The sequence below is a fragment of the Gallinula chloropus genome (assembly GCF_964237585.1).
Source record: "Gallinula chloropus genome assembly, chromosome: 26".
Lineage (NCBI taxonomy): Eukaryota > Metazoa > Chordata > Aves > Gruiformes > Rallidae > Gallinula > Gallinula chloropus.
In genome coordinates, this window is record NC_140111.1 from 4,601,823 (window position 1) to 4,625,087 (window position 23,265).

A 23,265-nucleotide genomic window follows, 5' to 3' on the forward strand; every position below is an offset into this window, starting at 1 on the left:
CAAACAGGACCCAGACCCACTGTTTGGGGCAGGGGAGAAATGGGGTGGGTAAGTCCTGTGGCAGCTGGAGGTGGTTGAATAGAGGGAGGAACCAGGAGTTAAGAGCAAAATCCAGCAGCACCTGCCAGCAGCATCGTTTGCTTGGTGGCTGCAGAGGCAGCACCACGTGTGCTCTGCCCTTCTCAGGTGCCAGGCAAACAGATGGGGTTAACTCCAGCAACAATGAGGGGGGAATTCAAAGGGAATCAGAAAGGGCACTTGTAATAACCATCAGTGCTTGGGGAGGCTGATGTAAATCTCAGGCTTTATTGCCAAGTGAGTACATGGTCTCTGCAGGGAGCCTTTCCCAGCGCTGGGGTGGGTGGGTGGGCTCAGGGTGACAGAGGGGCTGTTTATTTATCACAGCAGGTTAAAATCCAGCCCCTCCTGGCAGGGTTTTATACACCCCCTGCAACACCCTATGCTGTGTGAGGACAGCCAAGCCTTTGGGGTGCTGACTTTGGGGAGGCAGAGGCTCATTCAAATCCCTCCTGCCCACGTAGAGCAAACACAGGGCTTCAACCACAGTCACCCCAACACTCTGGCCTCCAGCCTCAGCTGGGAATTGGTCCCAAGAAAACCTGCTATTTCTGTCCCTCTGCTACATACCTCCACAGGCAGCTGCTGCAAGTTACTGCAGGGGTAAAAGAGCACTTGGAAAGGTTCATCTAGAAACCACTGGCAAATGAGGTTTGGAAACAGTCCCACTGTCCCAGGGCTTGTGCAGATCTGAGACTCGCAGTACAAAGGTATAAATATTTAACAAGCCTGGGTTTGAACTGTACACAGGGGCAGGGAGGTGTGCCTGTTCCTGCAGATGTTACAGGCAGATGGCAGAAAGAGTTTTCCCCCAAAATACGCTTTTTTTTTGGGTGTATAAGGCCTGTGCCAACTAAATCAAAGGTGAGGAAAGCTGAAACACGAGCCACCCGGGCTAGTCAGACTGGAAGACTCAGTGAGTTGTTAACCTTGGAGGAACGGTGCCCTGGGAGATGCAGCCCAGAGCCCTGAGGAAGTGGATTTATAAGACTGAGGTGCCCAAATTTCCCCTGCAACCCCCCCCCCAGCTCCTCAGGTGTTTGAGCAGGGTCACCCACCTCAAGCCATCCGTCCCGTAGGCCAAGGGGGTGAGAGATCTGCTGAAGCAGGTCCTCTGGCACCACACCACCCCAAGCCAGCCCCTCTCCTGCTCCCACCAGCAGCCCCAGTGCCCGGCTGCGGGGGAAGGAACAGCATCGATAGACACACCGTGGCCACGGCCCGGCCCTGGGCCTTTCGGCTGGCAGCCCGCACGGTGCCAGATGCCAGCAGCGGCCCGGACTCCAAACCGGCGCCTTCCCGGGGGTGCCGCCGGCCCCAGGCCCTGGCCACCCCCTCAGGCTCCCCAGGCCCGGGGCCCGCTCAGCGCCACGGGGGGGGGGGCAGGCCGGGGGGGGCGGTTTGGGCCGCCCCGAGGGAAGGAGGAGGGCAGGGGGGGACACCGGGGGGTTGGCCGAGGGGCAGAGCAGGGTCTGTCAGGCCGCGGAGGGACCGGAGGGACCTGCCGGGCCGGGCCGGGCCGGGCTGCGAAGGCCGCAGCCGGTCGCCTCACGGCGCCCTCACCCACTCACCCTCTGCCCGGCTTCACGCGCGGCACAGTGTCCCGCCCGCCTATTGGCTGGTGGGAATCGGGGGTCCCGCTCTCAGCCAATCAGCGCCGCCTTCATTGGGCTCGGCCCTTCCCCTCTAGCAGGAAGCGGGTGGGAGCCGGGGCGCAGCGGCCACGAAGAGGGTCGGGCGGCGGAGAACAGACCGCGACGCTCTGCTATGGCGAACGGCCCCGCGTGGCTGCCCCGCTGTGAGAAAGCCTTCCCGCCTCCGCAGCCCGGCCCCGGCACGCCCCCATAGGCCGTATGGGAATTGTAGTCCCGGCCTCGGCGCAGCCCGGCCCCCGCATAGCTCACGCGGACTACAAGTCCCGGCATGCCCCGCGGCCCGCCGCCCAATCGCGGCGCGCTTTGCGGTGGGGGTGCGGCAGGCGCTGAGGCCCCGTTTCAAGATGGCGGACGACAGTGAGACAGCAGTGAGGCGGCCACCGGCCAGGCCTCCCCGGCCGCCGGCGGACGAGAACGACCACGAGCACTGCAGCGACTGCGAGAACGAGGCGGAGCACGGCTCCAACCGAGGGTGAGCGGCGGCCGGGGCTGCCGGTCGCGGCGGCGGCCGGGCCCATTGAGGAGAGCAGCGGCCGGGAAGTGAGCGGCGGCCCCGCCTTATGGGCGCGCTGATTGGCCGACAGGCAGCGTTCCGCGTTGCGATTGGTCGAGCTGCCTGTCAGTCTGGCGGGCGGGCCGGCCGGGCTCCCATTCACGCCTGTTGCGGGAGCGTGTGCGGGGCCGGGCCCGGGATGAGCGATCCCGTTGCGGGGCCTTCGCGGAGCAGCCGCAATAGGAGCCGCCAGCAGTTGGGTTTTTGGGGCAGAAACGAGCCTAATTCGCCGCTCTCCTTGCCCGCGCCGCAGGGTGTGTCTCCCAGCACAAGCCCTGGGCCCCCTCCCCGCTGTGTCAGGCCCAGGCTGGTGGTGGTGACGCGGTTGGGGACGTTATCCCCCTCCCCACGGTGCCTGTGGCCTCCCGTGGCGGTCACCGTGCCCAGGAAGCAGCCCCAGCTTCTGCAGGCCCTGCCCTGGGCTGCCCTAACCACAAGCCAGGGCTCTGCAGAGCTCAGCTGCTGCTCTAGGAGGGGTTGGAGGGTCCATCCAGGGACAGGGAATGGTGAAACAGCAGCAATTAGGCTGGGAGGGATGGCACCCAGCCAGGCAGGTCCTTATCTAGGTGGGAAAGATCAGGAATCCCTAACATGTTGCTCATTGCCTTAATTAACGAGGGGCAGAGCTGCCTCCCCGTGCCTGTGGGTTGAGCAGCGCGTGTTTCCAGAGGTTTCCAGAGGTTTTGTGCCTTGTGCTTCACACTCCTGATGACTCTCACCCCGCTCCTCTTCCTCCCCACCCAGCACCCCCAGCAGCTGCTTTCCCAGCCCTGGGCCACAGACCCAGGGTTTGAGGGCTTGAAGAGCTCCTCTCCCTCCACCAGCAGCTTCCCATGGGTGATCCAGCCTGTCCAGCAATCAAAGTGAATAAAAAGGTCATGCAAGAAATATCACAGGAGCTTTTCTTATGACAGCACAGATGCCTGTTTGTATTTCATTTGCCTCCTGGGTGTGGCACCCTGTCTCACTTTAATAGGTTTAGCTGTGCTTGGGGAGATTTTTCTTTGCTTTCCCTCTGACATGATTAGGTTTGTGGAAACCAGAGGCAAGAGGAGAAGAGACAGGGTGCTTAATCACTGTTATTTCCCAGCCCAGCCATTCAGCCTGCCCTTTGCCAGGAAAAGGTGTGTTCCCCAGCCCTCTGTGTATCCTACTATTGGCATCTCCTGCAACCCCAAGGAGTTAAAACACAGTTTATCTGCCCCATCTAGGGTAAGCATTGGAGTGCAGTGGGCTAACTGGGCAGGCTGGGAAACATCCTGTGACAAACACACTGAGAGAGCTCTGATTGCTTGGGGTGTGATGTTAAAAACATGGCTGATGGGCACAGCGATAGCAAATGTGAGCCAGGGAGGCTTTGGAGCTGTCTGGCAAATCTTCCATGCCCCCCAAAACCTCTTGGGGGATCCACCTCAAGAGAGAAAAGACCCAGGAGTAGGAAGGGAAAGGAGTTGGCTTCCTTGATGCACGTTGGTCCTGTGGATTCCATGCTTTGGGTTTGTAGAACAGCTCGTGGAGTCCTGCTGCCCAGTTTGTGTTGAGACTCACTGGATCTTGGCTCTGAGATTTAAAACACAAAAGCACTGCTTAGTGAGAGCAAAACTTCCTTTCCTTTTAAGGACAGGAAAGAGGAATTGAGTTTCCTCTGCCTCAGGCCCGTGTCAGCCCTGGGAAGTGGCTGCACACTCTGCTGTGGGGCTGTTTTCCCAAAGGAAAAAGGGAGAAAAGAGGCTGTTTTTGCCTTTGTAGCACATCCCTCTGTGCAGAGAGAGCTGCTCTTGTGTCCCTGGCATCCAGGGAGGGTTTATTCCCATTGCAGTGGCACTGGCAGGGGCTCAGCTCCCCTGAGCTGCTCAGAGCCTGGTGGGATTTGTCAGTTCCCAGCAGCAGCAGTGATGAGACTGAGGATTCCAGTGTCCCAGCCCTGTGAAATGGGGCTGGTGGTGGCCAAACCACCCAGGGAAGTGGGTTTTTTTTTGGGGGGGGTGAGAAAGGTGCTGTGACATGAACTGTGGTGTTGCTGGCTGGGGTGGCTGGTTTGGTGATCCCTGCCTGTGCTCAGCCTGGGAGAGGGGTGTTCCTGGCACAACCACTGTGCTCTGGCATGCAGAATTCAGTGCTGGGTGTTGTGTGGGGCACAGTCATGGCACTGCCACCTGCAGAGCCTCCTTCAGCACTCCAGCCCCTAATGAGCTTACAGCCTAAGTACCCTGTCTGATTAGCCCCTGGGTTGGCAGGAGGATTTTTCCAGCACCTAAATATGGAGCAGGAATCTCCTTTTTTTTCTCATCTAACACCTTTCAGACTGGGAAGCAAAGCTGTGGCAGTGGAAGAACTGCAGCCCTGGCCCAGATCTGCATTCCCAGTTTGGGATTTGGGGTAGAGCTGGCAGTGTTTGGTGTCACAGGAGTGAGAGGCTCTTTGAACCCAAGCACGGTGTTTTGGTGTGTGTGATGAGAGATGCTCTGGTACACTGTGGGAAATAACTCCCAGCCCTTTCCATCATCATCCCCCCCCCCTCCTCCCTGTGCCAACCCAGAGCTTCCCAAAGGGCACTGGGAGCCAAGGAAGCCACAGGGAGCTGGCTGGAGCTGGCTGTTGGCCTCCCTGGTGTTTTCCTCCCCTGAGTTGTGAAAATAAAGCTCTTGGATCCGGGAATACAGCGGGATCCAGGTGATAAATAAATGGGTAGCAAGAACCAGTTTGTTACTGGAGGTGGCTGCTGTTTCCCAGCCTCCACAGGGGATGGGCTGGAAGAGGATCACAGAATCCCAGGGGTTGGAAGGGGCCTCCAGAGCTCATGGGGTCCAACCCCCTGCCAAAGCAGCTCCCTAGGACAGGGCACACAGGTCGGTGTCCAGACGGGGCTGGAATCTCTCCAGAGAAGGAGACTCCACACCCCCTGGGCAGCCTGTCCCAGGGCTCCCTCACCCTCACTGGGGAGAAGTTCTTCCCCATGTTGGTGTGGAACTCCCTGTGCTCCAACTTGCAGCCATTGCCCCTTGTCCTGTCCCCACAGACAATGAAAAGGGGCTGCCCATGTCCCCCTGTGTCCCACCCTTCAGATATTGATAAACATTCATAAGGTCCCCCCTTAGTCTTCTTCTCTCCAGGCTGAACAGCCCCAGCTCACTCAGCCTTTCCTCACAGGGGAGATGCTCCAGGCCCTTCAGCATCTCTGTCCCTCCTCTGGACTCTCTCCAGGAGATCCCTGTCTGATCCCAGGGGGCCCAAAACTGGACACAACACTCCAGGTGGGGCCTGACCAGGGCAGAGTGGAGTGTGTCTCACCTTGCACAAACCCAGTTGGTTTATGTAGGTCCTACCAAAAGCCTGAGTTTGAGATTGCTCAGGGGTGGGTGGGGGGTGTTGGAACAGGTCAGGGTGGGGGCTCCTTTCAACTCAAGGAGTGGGGACAGGGGCAGCAGTGATGGGTGAGGGTCCTGATGATGGGTGAGGGTCCTGATGATGGGTGAGGGCTGTGAGGATGGGTGATGGCTGTGATGACAGGGATGCCTTTCCTCTGAGAAGGGCAGAGTGTTGTTCCTTCCCCAGAACACCAGCCGTTGCCACCCCCCTGGTAATCAGCTGCTTGACATGGTGCAGCCAACGGGCCCTTCTCCACCCCCTTTATCTCACAGACCAGCTCAAGCTGGGCAGGAGATATGGGAGGGGAAAAAAAAAAGCCCTGAGTGCAGCCAGGAAGGTTGTGGGCTGTGGGGACAGGAGCTGGGCTGGCAGTTAACCCTTCCTGGGGGTAAAACCAGCTTTGTGGGTCACATCAGCTGTGGTAACTGAGGTTGTAGGTGGTGGTGGCTCATCCCAGGGCACTGCTGAGGTGTTGCTGTTCATTTGAGCTGAGGAGCAGCCATACTGGAGTGTGAAGGAGAAACTTGCTTTCCTAAATGGACTTTAAATTAGAAAACACATATAATTATTCCTTCCCTTGGTGTAGAAAGCTGAACCTTTGGGTTTTTCCATCATTTTCCCACGTTCCCTTTGCAGGCAGAGACTCAACCAGCTTGATTTTCACCTCCCAGCTGGCTGAAGGGCTCTTCCCACACCACAGCACCTGGGAACGAACAAAACCTCATCCCACCTTATGCCACCCTGATTTCTTCCAGGTCACGACAGCTCCTCTCATAAATCAGGGTGGCTTTTCCTCAAGTGCTGTTCCCTGTGAGCCTGGCGTGGGGCTGAACTCATTAGCAGCAAGCTGGGAGCTGGCAGCTCTGATTTATGAAGCAAAACGATGCTGACTGAATACACAGGGGCTGGGAGGGGGTTGTTTGGTGCATCTGACACCTGCAGCATCCCAACACAGAGGGGAGAGTGTGTCCCATCTCCTTTGGAAGCAGCTTCCTTCAGATGTGCTCTCAGACACATCTTGTGCTGTCAGTTTGGGGTGGTAAAATTGAGGAGAAATCACAGAATCCCAGGGGTTGGAAGGAACCTCCAGAGCTCATGGGGTCCAACCCCCTGCCAAAGCAGCTCCCTGGGACAGGTCACACAGGTCGGTGTCCAGATGGGGCTGGAATCTCTCCAGAGAAGGAGACTCCACACCCCCTGGGCAGCCTGTCCCAGGGCTCCCTCACCCTCACTGGGGAAAAGTTCTTCCCCATGTTGCTGTGGAACTCCCTGTGCTCCAACCTGCAGCCATTGCCCCTTGTCCTGTCCCCAGAGACACTGAAAAGGGGCTGCCCATTTCCCCCTGCATCCCACCCTTCAGATATTGATAAACATTCATAAGGTCCCCCCTTAGTCTTCTTCTCTCCAGGCTGAACAGCCCCAGCTCACTCAGCCTTTCCTCACAGGGGAGATGCTCCAGCCCCTTCAGCATCTCTGTCCCTCCTCTGGACTCTCTCCAGGAGATCCCTGTCTGTTTGATCCCAGGGAGCCCAGAACTGGACACAACACTCCAGTGGGGCCTGAGCAGGGCAGAGTGGAGGGGGAGGATCCCCTCCTGTCACCTGCTGCCCACACTCCTCCTGATGCCCCCAGGATCCCATTGTCTCTCTCAGCCCCCAGGGCACACTGCTGGCTCATGGCCACCCTGTCACCTACCAGGACCCCCAGGTCCTTCTCCACAGAGCTCCTCTCCAGCAGCTCCCCCCCAGCCTGTCCTGATTCCAGCTGTTATCCCTTCCCAGGTGCCAGACTCTCCACTTGCTTTTGCTGAACCCCATCTGGTCTCTCCCTGCCCAGCTCTGCAGCCTGTCCAGGTCTCTCTGGATGACAGCACAGTGTCCTGTGTGTCACCCACTCCTCCCAGCTCTGTATCATCAGGTACTTGCTGAGGGTGGATGCTGTTCCCTCACCAAGGTCATCAGGGAAGACATTAAACAGGACTGGACCCAACACTGAGCCCAGCAGCAGTTGGCTGTGTTCCTTGCAGCTCCACAGTGGATTGGCTCATCCCAGGACCTGGCTGGGATCATTCCTGCTGGGTGGGGAATCTGCCAGGTCTCAGCTGTGTTCCTTCACAAGGAGTTAAATAAACACCCCCCCAAAAGCCACCAACCAGCCACCCCCAGCAGGGTGTATTTGTCACCAGAATCGATGGTGGTGTCAGCTCTGCTCTGCTGTAATTACTTCTGCTGTCATGTCAGAGCTCGTGTCTCCCTGGGCAGAGGTAGAGGCCTCTGGGGGTGGGAGGGAAGGGGAGATGTCCCCTCCCAAGGACATTTCAGCAGCTCCAGGGGATGCCAATCCCTGTACCTCTGGAGAAGAGGGGGGTGTTTCTCATCAAACCCCCTTTTGCTGAGCAGCTCGCCCTCCAAAACCACTCCTTCCCTGTGCTGCTGAGCAAATGCTGGCTCCCAGTATCTCACACAGGGCTCTGTGGATAGGCTGGCATCTTTTTCCCCACCAAATGCCACCTGCAGAGTCCCCACATGTCCTGAGGAAAGCCTTTCCCAGCTCAGCTGCTCCCTGTCCTGCTGCTCTGTGGGGTGATGGTTGCCCAGCACATCAGGTTGCTGCACCCTGAGCAACAGCAGCTTTGCCATCCCTGCACCCATCCTGGCTTCATCCCTCAAAACAACATTTCTCTATCCACTTTTCCCTGGTTTCAAAACTCCCTGGCTGCTCAGGGATTATTTTCTTGAAGGCTCATTCCCCTCCTGGCTCTTTCCTTCTCCTGGCCTTGCTGAAATAAATAGTTGGATGCTGCTCCAACATATTTTCCAACGTGTTTCTTCTTTCCTTGCCCTGCTCCACCCTCTTCACTGCTTATCTTCTGCTTGGGAGAGACATTGAGGCAGGATCAAGCAGCACTCAGAAGGTTTCCAGGCTGGTGGGTGCCTTTGGTTCCAGAGCTGGGCAGTTGGTTGTCCTTGCTGTGAGAGTGAGAGTTGTTTTGTGGTGCAAGGAAGGAGCCACCTCTGTGATCCAGGATAAAAAGGGATGCTGGCTTGGATCCCTGAGCTGAGATTTGGGGAAAGAGGAGGATGAGATGCCTGGGAGCAGGGACATGTCCCATGGTGCCTGGACTGACAGGGGTTCCTGGGGCAAGTCCAGTCCCACAGAGCTTGTACTGGTGTGGGTGATGGTACCCAATGGTGCTGGACTTGATGCAGAGAACATCTCCCACCAGGATTTTCCACAGCTCAGTCCTCTCCCTGCTGAGCCAGGGTCATTGTCCTGTGGTGAAAGCAGAAGAGGGAAGATGCTGTGGTTGTGCTGGGACACAAAGTGCTGTCACTGCCATGGATGGGGACAGGGCAGAGCTGAGTGATGCTGTTGGTGTGTGTGCTGCTCACCCACCTTGCTTGGCAGAACACCCCTTGTGCACATTGGCAGTGGGCAGAGCACCCCTCACCTGGTGTGCCCCCATCTTCCCCTCCCTTCCCTCTGCTTGGTCTTGCTCTGGCTGTCTCTGGGGTGATCATCCTCTGCCCTGCATCCCTGGGAAGAGGTGCAGGTGCTCCTCATGCTGGGTTCCCAAAGGGATTTGGGGCTCAGTGTCATCTCTGCAGGGATGGGTGACATTTGGCACAGTGTCCTTAGCCACCAGCCCCCCTGTGCTTCATCTCCAAGGCTGGACCAGCATTTGCTGCTCCCACATCCATCCTTGGGCTCAGAGAGGAGGAAAAGCCCCAAGCTGCACATCAGCATCTCCTCTCCCTGGGGTGGATTTGGGCTCGTGGGGCTGAGCAGGGTGATGTGTTGACAGAGACATGGTCACCTGCAGTGCAGAGCTTTCTCCCCACTGCTGAGCAAACCTGTGAGGTGGGAGATGTTGATACTGGTCCCCTTTTGGGAGCTCACCACTTTGGAGGGATGCCAAGGAGAGGGGCATGTGGCTGCATCCCCTGTGACCCTCGTATTCCCCTTCCTGGAGGCTCTGACTCAGAGCAGGGAGCTTGTTTTGTTCTTTAGAGAGCTTCACAAACCCTGTGGATGTTCTCCAAAAGAAAACCCCAAGGTTCTAACGATGTTTCTTTTCTTCCTTAGTGGCTTGAGTCCAGCAAATGACAGTGGAGCCAAAAAGAAGAAAAAGAAACCCAAAAGAAAGAAAGAGAAGGGAGGAGATCAGCCTGACCAGGCTCAGGACCAGGCTGTGAAGGTGAGCAACCCTTTCCAGGAGCTGTAGCCCTGCACAACCACCAACCCAGTCCCAAACCTCTCTGATATGGCTTAGGGCAAGGAAAGAATCTCCCAATCCTGGGGTTTTTAGGCACTTGGCTGCTCAAAACTCAGAAGGTTTAGAGTCATTTCCCAGCCTGGCTCTGTGTGTGGGAATGGCTGTTGCTGTGGGAGGTGTTTGTGGAGCACTCCAGGGTAAACATGGTGCTTGGCTGGACACCCCAGCCAGTTCCTGTGCTGTGGTGACAGGGTCAGGCTGGCACCTCTTGAGTTCTTCCAGACACCAGCTGCCTCCTCACAGGCAGGGAACCACCTGCCAGCTTCCTCCTGCTGGCAGCCAGCACAGGGGAACTGCTTCTCCTGCTTCTTGGGTGACATCTGATGTTGATCTTTGCTTGATTGACATAAGAGCAGCACTCAGGTCAGAGCAGGGGCTGGTTTATCCTTCTTTGCTTTGCCTTATCCTGACTCCAAGCCAGAGTGTGGGACAGGGAGGGTTTATCCCTGCCAGGGTTGCACCTTCCCAGCGTTCCCAGCCCCTCTGCTCCTGCACAGGACACACACACACACAGATCTGCACATCAGCTGAGGCTGTTTTCTATCCCATGCCCAGTTCCCATCCAAATATTTCTAATATTTGGTCCTCCTGAGTGCACAGAGCATGAAATTGGGGCTTTGAGTGTTTCAAACTAACTTCACCAGGAAGCAGGGAGGAGCTGGTGTTGGGAAATCAGCACAGAGCTGCCCACCCTGCCCAAGGGCTGCCCTGGGAGGAGGAAAGAGTACTTTGTCTTGACTCAACCTCTCTGTGGTGCCCAGGGATTCCTCTGGAAGCTGCAGATATGGATCCAGCTCAGATGGAGGAGGCTGAAGCTGAGAGAAAAGCCACTGCAGGAAGCCCAAACGCTGGGTTCAGGCCACCCCAGGGTGCCTGGGTGGGTGTTAGCCAAGGCAAGGCAGGGAGATTTGCTCTGGGGGCTCACAGCACCCTCCTTAACTAAAGCTTAAAGCATTTCATTCATTGCAGATGACACCAAGCTGGGGGAAGTGTGGATCTGCTGGGGGGTAGGAAAGCTCTCCAGAGGGACCTGGGCAGCTTGGATTGATGGGCAGTGGGATGAAGTTCAGCATGGAGAAGTGTTGGGTCCTGCACTTTGGTCAGAACAACCCACAGGCTGGGGTTGGGGGAGTAGAAAAGGGGGTGGTGGTTGACACTCCCCTGACCAAGAGCCAGTAGTGTGCCCAGGTGGCCAAGAAGGCCAAGGGCATCCTGGCTTGTGTCAGGAACAGCGTGGCCAGTAGGACCAGGGAGGGGATCACCCCCCTGTGCTCAGCTCTGATGAGGCTGCACCTTGAATACTGGGTTCAGGTTTGGGCCCCTCACTCCAGGAAAGACATTGAGGTCCTGGAGTGTGTCCAGGGAAGGGCAGCAGAGCTGGGGAAGGGGCTGGAGCACCAGTCTGATGGGGAATGGCTGAGGGAGCTGGGGGTGTTCAGCCTGGAGAAGAGGAGGCTGAGGGGAGACCTTCTTGCTCTCTGCAGCTCCCTGGAAGGAGGTTGTGTGGAGCTGGGGCTCAGCCTCTTCTCACAGATACCCAGCAGCAGGAGGAGAGAGAATGGCTGCAGGTTGTGCCAGGGGAGGTTCAGGTTAGAAATGAGGAGACATTTCTTCTCCCAGAGAGCAGTTGGGCGTTGGAACGGGCTGCCCAGGGAGGTGGTGGGGTCACTGTCCCTCAGGGTGCTCAAGGGAAGGTTGGATGAGGTGCTGAGGGACGGGGGTTAGTGAGTGCTGTAGGTGGCAGGGGGATGGTTGGACTGGATGATCTTGGGGGTCTTGTCCAACCTTCACAATTCTGTGATTTTAAGGCCCCTCCACCCCCACAGAGCCAGGAGTGCCTAGAAACAGGTCTGGGGGGGCAGCAGGTGGCTGGTAAAAGCATCCATCCATCTTCATGGGGGTTACAAGTGGATGCAGGTTGGGAAGGGAGTCTCCAGCCTGCTCTCCTGCTCCTGGCAGTGCCCTGAGGTAGGGTCAGCTCCAGGGTCCCCTAATGAGGAGCTGAAATACAGACCCAGTGACACAGCACACTCACTTTTGTCTTTCCACCTTTCTCTTCTGCCCTCAGGTGAACTCTTTACCTGCTGAGAGGATCCAGGAGATTCAAAAAGCCATCGAGCTCTTCTCTGTAGGTCAAGGCCCTGCCAAAACCATGGAGGAAGCCAGCAAGAGGAGCTACCAGTTCTGGGACACCCAGCCAGTGCCCAAGCTGGGTATGTACAGCCCCTCAGGGTTCCACATTCCTTGTGGGAAGCCTCAGCATCCCCAGGCTGCTTAAGGAAGCTGAAAGAAGCTGGTCTCTGGCCAGCAATGAGTCCCTGGGTGCCCCTCACTGCTGTGAGGCTTCAGTGACTCTACTCTTCAGATGGCCAGCTGTGCCATTGGAGAGCTGTGCAGGCAGCTGGAGGGGGACTGGGAGGGACAGGGAACCATTTGGGACATCCTTCTGTGTGTTGGGTGTCCCTTACTCTGGGTTTTAGCCCTTCAGCTGGCTCTCCCCACACTCTGTGCCCAGGTTTCATGTGGTTTAACTGGGCTCACATCAGCCTGTGGCAGGGACAGGCCTTGGGGCTGAGCTGGGGTGGGGAGAGACCGTGAGCAGCTGCACCCCAGAGCTTCTGTGTCCATCTGATGATGGGGAAACCCCATCTCTCCATCCCCTCTTCCATCCCTGAACAGCCTGGCCGTGCTTCCCAGCTTTCATCCCTGCTCCAGCCCTTCCTCCAGTTTGCTGCTGGTGCTGTAGCTGCCCCTGAAGTGCCCCTCTCTCAGCACCAAGGTGTCTCTCAGCACTTGGCAGCCCAGCAGCTCTGGAGGGACAAGGGACACGCTGCCATGGGGCTGTGTGACCAAGAGGAGCTCCTTCCCCAGCTAACTGGAGCTTCTCCCAAGCTTCCCCAGGATTCCTTCACTTAGTCTCTCTGCCCCTGTGTGTGTCCCCCCAGCAAAACTCACCCAGAGAACCAGAGAATGAGCCCAAGCCTGTGGTTTCTACATTCACCCAAAGCTTCTTGTGGCTGTCAGTTGACTGCTCTGCAGTGATGTCCTTCCTGGTGGTGTGTCCTTCTTACTGCACCCATCACATTTGATCCCCATTCTGTGTTGGCAGTGCTGGTCTGAGGCTTCCTCTGGCCTCAGAGGCTGTTTGCCTGGAGTGATGCTCTCCCTTCCATGCCAGGAAGATCACAGTGAGGTGACCCAAGGTTAAGTGAGACAGCAAAGCCTGATCTTGCATTTCTCTTGTTTCACAGAGGATCCTGGCAATGACAAACATCATTTCTGCTTGGTTAAACCCTGCAGGGAGGGTGGAAGGCATCTTCTGGGGAAGGAGAGGCACAGAACAGCCTGCTCCTCCCTACAATGAATTGCTGGCTGTGTGTTCAGGCTGCTGGTGACACTCTGGGTCCCAGTGTCACCCATGGGCCTTGCTCAGCAGCACGCTCTGGCACATGGCAGTAGGGATGGGAGGCTCTTTAGGGTTGGGTAACAAAAGTGCTGTGAGATTTTTGGAGCCAGATTTCAGAAGGGTTCAGCACCCGCTCAAAACAGGGAGGCCAGCCAGGAGTGAGCATTCCCTGGGTGGTTGTGATGGGGGAAGTTCATGCTTTGGGCTTTTCTTCACCTCCCCATTGCCTGGAAACCTTTTCAATCCCTTTTTGAAGGGGTTTCTTAATTAGCACAGTGTGCTTCTCTTGGCAGTGCCCAAGTGATGCCCCTGTGTTGCCATCCCTGAGAAAGCTGGTGCTTGAACCCACGTCTCTTGGCTGAATCATGTCAGCAAAAGTTGTCTTGTTCACCACAGCTCTTCCCTAAGCACAGTGGGAAAGAAACACAGACACTGGCCAAATGGCACAGGGAGAGAGCTGCTCTCTGATGGAGCTGCTCATGGGACACTGTTGGCCAAGGCTGGGGCTGTGGGCTGGGGAAGGATAAGGCATCACCTGTGGGTGTGGAGGACACAGCTCTGAAGCTCTGGTCAGTTTGGTTGCCTCTTCTCTTGTACCCAGGGAGGAACAACCCCTGGCACCAGTACAGGTCAGGGTGACCTGCTGGGAAGCAGAGCTGCAGAAGGATCTGGTGTCCTGGTGACACCAAGCTCTCCGTGCCCAGCAGTGTGTCCTTGGGGCCAGGAGGCCAATGGGACCTGGGGGCATTGAGCAGCACGTGGCCAGCAGGTCCAAGGAGGTTCTGTTCTCCTCCCCTCTGCTCTGCCTGGCCCAGGCCACAGCTGGAGTTGGGTGTCCAGTGCTGGGCTCCCAGTTCAGGACAGATGGAGAGAGTCCAGTGAGGGTACAAGGATGGTGAGGGGCTGGAGCATCTCTGGTGTGAGGGAAGGCTGAGAGAGCTGGGGCTGTCCAGTCTGGAGAAGACTTGAGAGGGGACTTCATCCACACTGGTCTAAGGTGGAGGGGGAGGTGCCAAGGGGATGGGGCCAGGCTGAACACCTGGCACATCCCAAACTGGGTGGGTGAAATGGTTGAAAAACCCATCCCAAGGGGCTGTGGGTGGGAGATCCCACTGGAGAAGTGGGGCACGTTGGGTCACCAGATGGGGAGGCGTCACGGAGACTTGACTTCAGACAGCTGAGAAGCATCTTCATGGCTCCCTGCTCTCTCTTACAGGAGAAGTGGTGAACACCCATGGTCCTGTTGAGCCAGACAAAGACAACATCCGTCAGGAGCCATACACCTTGCCCCAGGGCTTCACCTGGGACGCCCTGGACCTGGGGGACAGAGGCGTGGTGAGTGCAGGCAGCTTGGCACACATGTTGGGAGGGCATCTGGCACTGGCAGCAGTTCCAGGCCTGGGCTGCTGGCCATGGCTGTGGGGACAGGAACGTGTCCTTCACCACACCAAGCAGCTCTCCAGTGGGCAGCCACCTCTAGGAGTTAGGTGGGTCTGGCTCCACGTGCAGTTCCTTCTCACCTGTGCTGTGTTGACCTGGTTTCTTCACCGGGATGAGCGGGGACTTCTCCAGATGCTCTTTAAGCATAAGGCTGCCTGCAGCTAGGAGTTTTCCCTTAGGAAGACCCTCTGGACCATGACCCAACCCTAAGAGATGACCTGAGGACAGCAGGACTTCCCTGTGTGTCCTGTAGCTTATCCCACTCCACAGAGACACTGGGTCAGGAGCCCAGAGCCAGCAGCACGGAGCAGGGGGACGTGTCCGTAGCCTGGACGTGGCTGCACATGTTGCCCATTGCTGCAGCCAACCAAGAAGTGCTCAGGGTCCTGTCTCAGGGGCAGCTCAGGGTTGTGATGGCTGAATAACTCTTGACCTTTCCTGGTGTCTCCTGCTTTAGCTGAAGGAGCTGTACACCCTTCTGAATGAGAACTACGTGGAGGACGACGACAACATGTTCCGGTTCGATTACTCTCCCGAGTTCCTGCTGTGGTGAGTGGCACCACGGTGGGGGAGCAGAGGGTGTGGGGTGTGGGTGAGCCTGATCCTGGTGACAGCACTGCAGCTGCCTTTGCTCATCCCATCTCACTGCTTGCCAAAGTCTCCTTTCCCCATCTGTCACTGGGGGGGTGGGGGGTGTGTGTGTGGTGTCCCAGGTACCCGGCGAGAGGGATCGTTGGCCCAGCCCTGCCTCTGGTTTCTGTGTAATACAGGAGCCTAAACCCAGAATTTTTCCCCCCACACACACTTTGTTTTGATCCTTGGTAAAAATCAGGGAAACTGGGAAGAAATAGTGTGGCCAGCAGGTCAAAGGCAGGGATTGTGCCGCTGTACTGGGCACTGGTGAGGCTGCACCTCAAGTGCTGGGTCCAGTTCTGGGCTCCTCATCATCAGAAGGGCATTGGGGTCCTGGAGTGAGTCCAGAGAAGGGCAACCAGGCTGGGGAAGGGGCTGGAGGGCAAATCCTCTGAGGAGCAGCTGAGGGAGCTGAGGGTGTTGAGCCTGGAGAAGAGGAGGCTGAGGGGAGACCTTCTCCCCAGCTCCCCTGCCCTGCCAGGAGGGTGCAGAGAGGTGGGGGATGGTCTCTTCAGCCAGGGGACAGGAGATGGGACAAGGGGCAATGGGCTCAAGCTGCCCCAGGGCAGGGTCAGAGCAGATGGGAGGGAAAAGTTCTTCCCTGAAAGGGTTGTGGGGCTGTGGCACAGGCTGCCCAGGGAGGGGGCTGAGTCCCTGCCCCTGGGTGTGTTTGACAGACAGATCAATGGGGTTCTCAGGGATGTGGTTTAGCACAGGACAGGAGAGGTTGGACTCGATGATCTCAAAGGTCTTTTCCAACCTGGTCATTCTGTGATTCTGAGCAGCTTCCCAGTGCCCTGGAGCTGTGGGGTGAAGGCAGCTGCCCAGTAATGCTGCCAGCAGGAACACTTGGGGATCTGCTGCAGTGGAGCTGCTGTTTCCTCAGGGTGCTCAGGAGTTGGGGATCGTGGTTTTCCTCCTGTGTCACTCTGGCCACAGAGTACAAGAACTGCCCTGCATCCCAGGGGTCCTGTCGTGTCACATCACTGTCACCCTCTCCTCTTCCTCCCTGCAAACCCACAGCTGTGTTGGGCAGCAGGAGCAGGACACAGGGTGCAGCAGGACAGCAGAGGGAGGCAGGGGCAGGTACACAGGGGCACCTTTGATGGGATGTGGCTTCTGAAGGGTGTGTCTTCTCCCAGGGCGCTGCGTCCTCCGGGCTGGTTGCCCCAGTGGCACTGTGGGGTCAGAGTTGTCTCCAGCAAGAAGCTGGTTGGATTTATCAGCGCGATTCCAGCCTCTATCCACATCTATGACACGTGAGTGCTGCTCAGCCAAATTCCTCAGCCTGCCCCTCCATGTGGCATGTGGGGCTTCCTGGGGGTGCTCAGAAGGTCTGGCTGCATTGTCCTCCCCAACCAACTGAGCCAGACCAGCAGTAGGGGTGTTTTGCTGCTTGGAGGAGGTGGGTGGGGGGATGTTTGAGGTGGGCAGTGAAGTCCTGTGCAAGGACATCTTGTAGGTAACAGCTATGAAGGCTGGTCCTCAATGAGAGAGGTCAGCTCAGAGCTCTGGCTTAGAGAAACTCTCCAGAGCTGGATGGAGACCATTTTTCCTGGGAAAATCTTAAGAAACAACTTAAGGGAGAGTTCTCCAAACCCAGCCCTTGCCCCTTGGCCTTCCCCAAGGCTTTGACTCCTCTTTTCCCTTGAAGGAGCTGGAATTAAATTGCCCAGGGCGTTGGAGCTATCCTCCCAGGTCAGGACAATCAGGTCTCATGCTCTGCATTGTTTTCTTTCCCCAAGAGAGAAGAAGATGGTAGAGATAAACTTCCTGTGTGTCCACAAAAAGTTGCGCTCCAAGCGGGTGGCTCCGGTTCTGATCCGCGAGATCACGCGGCGGGTTCACCTGGAGGGGATCTTTCAGGCTGTTTACACTGCAGGAGTGGTGCTGCCAAAGCCTGTGGGGACTTGCAGGTGAGCATCTATCTCCACTGCCCCAAAGAGGTTTTGATCTGCAGGCATTCCCTTGCTGGGGATCTCCTCCGTGGCATGTAGTGTGGGGGGGGGGATTCTCAGGGACACAGAGAGCGATTCCTGCCCAGGTTTCTCCTCCCTGCACTGTTCTTCCAGGATTAAATCCAGTAGCTTTGCTTAAGCTGCTCATGTAGCACAAGATGGGAGACTTCCTGCTGCACAAGCCCTTCCAGCCTCCCTGGCTTTTATCTTGGAGAGCTGCTGGCCTCTTTGCACGCCAGCCTGATGTTCTCGCTTGCCCTCTCTTGGTAGCTCTGAGAACCTTGTGCCTGGGCAGCTGTTCTGTTGGCCAAGACCTTGTCTCCCACCACATGTTGTGTTCCTACAGGTACTGGCACCGGTCCCTGAACCCTCGGAAGCTCATTGAGGTGAAGTTTTCCCACCTGAGCAGGAACATGACTATGCAACGCACCATGAAGCTTTACCGGCTGCCCGAGGTGGGTGCAGCCACAGGGGCCAGAGCTCATGAATTGCTCCTCACTGAGCAAGGGCTGAGGGCTGGGGACTGGAGACACAACCTACAAAGAGAGGCTGAGGGAACTGGGCTTGTTCAGCCTGGAGAAGAGAAGGCTGTGGGGGGACCTCATTGCAGCCTCCCAGCCCCTGAAGGGAGCAGAGGAACAGGAGGGGAATCAGCTTGTTAAAGGGCAGAGACTGGCAGGACAAGGGGGAATGGACTAAAGCTAAAGGAGGGAAGGTTTAGATTAGATATTAGGGGGAAGTTTTTTACAGAAAGAGTGGTGAGGGGCTGGAACAGGCTGCCCAGAGAGGTAGTGGATTCCCCGTCCCTGGGGGTGTTCAAGGCCAGGTTGGATGGGGCCCTGGGCAACCTTGTGTAGCTCCAGGCCTGGAGGTTGGTGTCCCTGCCTGTGGCAGGGGGGTTGGAGCTCTGTGATCCTTGGGGTTCCTTCCAACCCAGACCATTCTATGATTCTATGATCTCAGCTGAGGTCGAGTCTCCTGCCTGGAGAACCAGGGTTGTTTCTGTGTAGTAAATGCCTCTGTCACACCATTGTGCTTTATTTAATCTGTGGTTGTTTTTGCCTGGGTACCTGTGTTTTAAGGGCAAATTCTTGCAGCTAGAGGACCCTGTGAGCTTTTGTTTTACCGTGAGTCATACCCTGTCCTCCTGGTAAAACAAGAGCATGGATATGACAGCCTTCATCTGTCCAAACACAGCCTCAGAGTGACCTTGAGTTGGGTTAGTCCCTCATTCTTCAGTCACACTGATCGGTTCTGTCACTGCAGTTGTCCTGCTGGGGAAGTTCCTCAGCTGGATCTGGGATTAAAAAACAAACAGAACATTACAATTGCCACCTCCTTCCCCGACCTTGTTGGCTTCCTTCTGTTGGTCAGGGCTGCTTGTTTTGGTTGGAGAGTGTGGCTTTGCTGCTGGGCAGCACAGGGCTCCTCTCCTCAAGGACACCAGCAGCTCTTACCACAGAACCCCAGGCACAGCCCACGCTGCTTGGTCTGGGCTTTGCTGAGCAATCCCAACTGGGAATACCATCAGGTGGTTCCTAGCAGTGCACAGGGCACATCTCCCAGCTGTGTGGGAGCAGAGACCCAGGGGGCAGCCATGATCTTTGTGGGGTTTCTGGGGAGGAGGACCCTTCCAGTAGGACTTGGCATGTGGGGCTTTGGGTGGTGCTTCGCTGTGGTCTTTGCCATCAGCGCTGCTCCCATCCATCCTGCTGGGCAAGCAGGGATGGGGAGCTGAAAATGGGCCAGTGGGAGCAGGGAGCTTCTCTGTAGCACTTGTCAGAGGTGATAAAAGCCACTGTACAAGCAACACAAACCATGTGTCCCTCTTTCTCTAGACCCCCAAGACTCCCGGCTTGCGGCCAATGGAGCACAGAGACATCTCTGCCGTGCACAAGCTCTTGACTGAGTACCTGAAGCAGTTCCACCTGACACCTGTCATGAGCAGAGAGGAGGTGGAGCACTGGTTCTTACCTCAGGAGAACATCATTGACACCTTTGTGGTAGAGGTGAGGGGGCAGGAGCAAGATAGGGTGGGGGTTTCCTGAGCTTCTGCCTCCTCTGGAAGAGCATGCAGTGAGCTGTGGGAGCAGCTGGTAGTTGGTACCCTGGGCAGTGTGATGCTCTTCCAGGGTGGGAGGTTTGAGCTGCCAGATCATGGTGCAGCTCCATCCTAGGGTACCCCTGGTCTCCTCATGGGGAGCCCAGGCATCACTGCAGGCTGGCAAAACCCCTCTGAGGTCTCCAACCAGGCTTTATCCACACTCTGACATCGTTGTGGTGTCACATCTGCTTTCCAGAGCGCCCCAGGGGAGGTGACAGACTTCCTGAGCTTCTACACGCTGCCCTCCACCATCATGAACCACCCAACTCACAAGAGCCTGAAAGCTGCTTACTCCTTCTACAACGTCCACACCAAGACGCCTCTCCTCGACCTCATGAGCGATGCTCTCATACTCGCCAAGTCGGTGAGCCATGGCAGGGCCAGGGCAGCTCACTGGGCACCTCACTGAGCAGCTCACTGCTTGCCCAGCCTCCCTGGGAATTATGGGGTGGGCTGGCTGTGAGGCCAGGGATGTGATCCTAAAGGATCTGCCACCCAAGAGAGGGACGTGGGTAGCCTGAACCCTCTGGCCAGCATTGAGCTGAGCTCAGGGTGTCTACTCAGCAAAGGGTTTCACCCCACATCTGCAGTGCTGGAATTGAGTGGGGGTACACCGGTGCTAAATTCTTCCCCATCAGCCTCAATGCCCCCCTTCTGGGGGTGCAGAGTGGGTGGAGGGGGTGCAGGCAGCTCACAGATGGGAGGAATTCCCCAGCACGTGAGCAGGAGGAGCTGATGGCTTCATGTCTCACCTCTGCAGAAAGGATTCGACGTTTTCAATGCACTGGATCTCATGGAAAACAAAACCTTCCTGGAGAAGCTGAAGTTTGGGATTGGGGACGGGAACCTGCAGTATTACCTGTACAATTGGAAGTGCCCCAGCATGGCACCAGAGAAGGTCAGTGCCTTGGGGTGCTGGACTCCTGCAGCTCAGCCAGCATGTGGGAAGGGGGCTTGTCCCCACAGCCCCCAGGGAGATCAGAGGGTGCCCTCACGCCTCTGCATTCCCAGTGGAGTGAATCCAGTGATGGCTCCTCTGTGGAGGCACCCAGGGGCACCCCTCCCCAGCCACCCCCTCTTATGGGGGAGGGATGGCAGGTGGGGAAGAGCAGCCTGGGGTAACTCAGCCCCCTGTGCTGGCTGCATGAGGCTGTGAGCTCTGGCCTGGCCAGGACCAGGGTGCTCCTCACTTGTCTCCCCAGGCTCATCCTGCCCTAGAGCAGGTTCCTAGTCCTTAACCTCACACACGTCTGCCCAGGAGACCTCTTCCCTCTGAGGAGGGAGGCCAGGGACAGGGAGGAGACAGGCAGAGGGCTGTGGGTGACAGATCAGACGCTGGTGGTTGATGGTTGCTTGTCTGTAAGCTGGGAAGTGGTTGCTGTGCTCTGTGAGTCACACAGGACCCAGGTGTCACCGCAGGGTGACACTGCATGTCAGCCTGTCGTGGTGGGACAAGGGGAACAAGTGGTCCTTTTGGGAGAGCAGAGAGGGAGCCATTGGGTCATTGAGCAGGACCCTGCAGTGAATAGGAGCTCTCCTGGTGCAGGCACCAGTAGCATGTGCAAGAGGGGCCAAGCCACAGGATTTCCAGGGTGTCACCTTGTCCCCAGGGCCAGCAGCTTGCTCCTCACCCCGCTGCCCCAAGCGCTGCGCCCTGGCTGCCCACCCTGGGCCCTTTGGAGGCAGAACCTGGTTGCTACCATGTCCCCACCCTGAAGATGTGGATCAGCAGCCATCTGATCCACAGCTGCTTTGGAGAGGACAGTACTTGAGAACCAGAAGCTGCTGCCCGTGCGGTGCTGCAGCTGGCCTGTGCTGCGTGGCACCAGCTAGTTAATTAATGCCTTAATGGCAGTAAGGAAGCTTTGGTTCCCTTCAGAGGAGTGTGTGAGGGAAGGTCTCTGGCCTTGCTGAGCCTTTCCAAAAGCTCCAGGCAGCTGCCAGCAGGTTTGAGCAACCCCTTGTGTGGCTGGGAGAGCTGGTGGGCTGAAAGATCCTGGTGTCCTGTCGCAGTGGGACAGCTCTGAGCGGTGCCAGCTGCTGCAGGGGGGTCTGTCCCTGTCCCTGGCTGTCAGGAAGCAGCTTCTCCAAAATCTTGTTATTTAACTTGGAAGCAACCTTGGCTTGTCAACCCAACCTCTCTTGTAGACTGCCCAGACTTGTCACACCCCACACATCAGTCCCCTACCCACACCAGAGCTGGGCAGAGCCCACACACCCGATTGCTTGTGCACTTAGACCTCTCCCTGCTCCCAACTATCCCCAACCCGATGGGTAAACCCACACTGAACCCTCCTGGCTGCCACAGGGAGGGCTCACCATGTGCCCATCGTGTGACCTGCCCTCTCCTTTGGCTTCCCCCAGGTCGGACTGGTGTTGCAGTAAACGAGCCCTTGCCAGGAGAGCGCGGCGCCGCCAATAAAAGAAGCCAGGCCCTGCGGAGCTGCTGCCCTTGTCCTGTCCACCAGAGCCGGACCGGCACCGGGAGAGGTGGAACCGAACCAGCCACACAGCCACTCGCCACCCGGACCCACCGCAGCGCCGGCCGCCGCCCCCTCGCCGGCGTCAGCGGCCTCCTTTGTTTTGGTTTAATTGCATCCTCCTAAAGACATGATCAAGGGAATGTAACTGCTGAAACTAGCTGATGATTGGCATATAATGGAGTTAACGGGTGAATAATAAAAGTATATATTATATATATTTTAAATCTCTCCTGTTCCAAACTGAAACGAGTCGCATTCGTCTGCTGAAGGCCACCTCCAGGTTGCTGGACCGTGACTTTTCCCCTGATGGGGCCACCCAAGGTAGATGTTTGCTGCACCCAACAGCTCAGCACCGGTGTGGTGGAGCCCCAGGGTGTGGTGACCGGGGCTGCTGAGCCCCCCTGCCTGCCTGGAGAGAGGTGGAGGGGGTTTGGGCTCTGCCCCCCCCTCCTCCAGCTTGGCTCTTTTCTCCTGGTTTGCTCCATTAAACTGGGTCCTTCCCACAGGTGCCTGGAGAAGGGAGGATGGCACCGTCCCTCCCGTGGGCTCAGGAGCACGTTGACATTTCTTTCCAAGGGCTATTTGTGTGAGCGCTGCCTTGTCCCTTCTCCTCCCCAGCCTCGGAGACTCGGGACGCTCTCTGCTCGACGGGGCGAGCGCTGAACGGAGGGAGAGCCGGCTCCTCGCTGCCAGCACAGCACCCTGCTCTGCTCTGACTCCTCGTGGTTGTTCCTCTCCACCACCTCATGCCAGCAGGCACCGCGGGGACGCTCCTCTGCCGCGCTTCGGGGTGCTCTGCTCAGCTGCTTTGCTCTGGAAACGTGGACAGACGGACACGTGGAAGCGACTGTCCTGCACCCACCGTCGGCATCGCTCCGGAGCTTCAGCCTCTGCAGCCACCCTGGTGGCTCTTCCACCAGGCTCATCGCTCTCCAAGGTAAAGGAATTGTTTTCTCTCATGGAAACCCTTTATCCCACTGACATGTGATGAACAAGCGCCCGGGCAGCGTGCCGCCTCCCGCCGGGACCCGAGCCGCGTCCACCCAGCGCTCCGAGATGCTCCTGCCCTCCCAGCCAAAGGTTTCCACAGCTGCATGCCAAGGCCAAGACCCTGTCTATGCACTCCCACTCCTCCTCGTCCCTCTGTGCCCCCCTTGTCACACCCCGTGGCACCCTGTGGACCCCGAGGGGCTTTGCCCACCCTGGCCTGGACTGTGCGGGGCATCTGTGGGGGGCCAGGAGCCCATCACACATCCCCCGGCAGTGCCATCGCACCCCTCCTGCTCGGGGTCCTGTGTCACCTATGCAAG

At 57.5% G+C, this 23,265-nt stretch overlaps 1 protein-coding gene across 1 annotated transcript; it reads left to right on the forward strand.

The window, feature by feature from the left end:
• The first annotated feature begins 1,743 nt into the window (after positions 1-1,743).
• On the forward strand, positions 1,744-22,194 carry NMT1 (N-myristoyltransferase 1). Its single transcript, XM_084275551.1, has 12 exons — positions 1,744-2,205; positions 9,742-9,853; positions 12,000-12,144; positions 14,554-14,672; positions 15,235-15,326; positions 16,553-16,669; positions 17,156-17,326; positions 17,715-17,823; positions 19,207-19,377; positions 19,669-19,836; positions 20,233-20,370; positions 21,837-22,194. Exons 1-12 carry the CDS (start codon positions 2,078-2,080, stop codon positions 21,855-21,857), a joined length of 1,491 nt encoding a protein of 496 aa, XP_084131677.1. The 5' UTR covers positions 1,744-2,077; the 3' UTR covers positions 21,858-22,194.
• Positions 22,195-23,265: the final 1,071 nt, after the last annotated feature.

What these genes read in the sequence shown, in the direction of transcription:
- NMT1 (XM_084275551.1), top strand. Translation starts at nt 2,078, where the DNA reads ATGGCGGACGACAGTGAGACAGCAGTGAGGCGGCCACCGGCCAGGCCT. An exon ending in CTCTCATACTCGCCAAGTCG is followed by an intron (nt 19,837 to 20,232) that starts GTGAGCCATGGC and finishes TCACCTCTGCAG; the next exon opens with AAAGGATTCGACGTTTTCAA. An exon ending in CCAGCATGGCACCAGAGAAG is followed by an intron (nt 20,371 to 21,836) that starts GTCAGTGCCTTG and finishes GGCTTCCCCCAG; the next exon opens with GTCGGACTGGTGTTGCAGTA.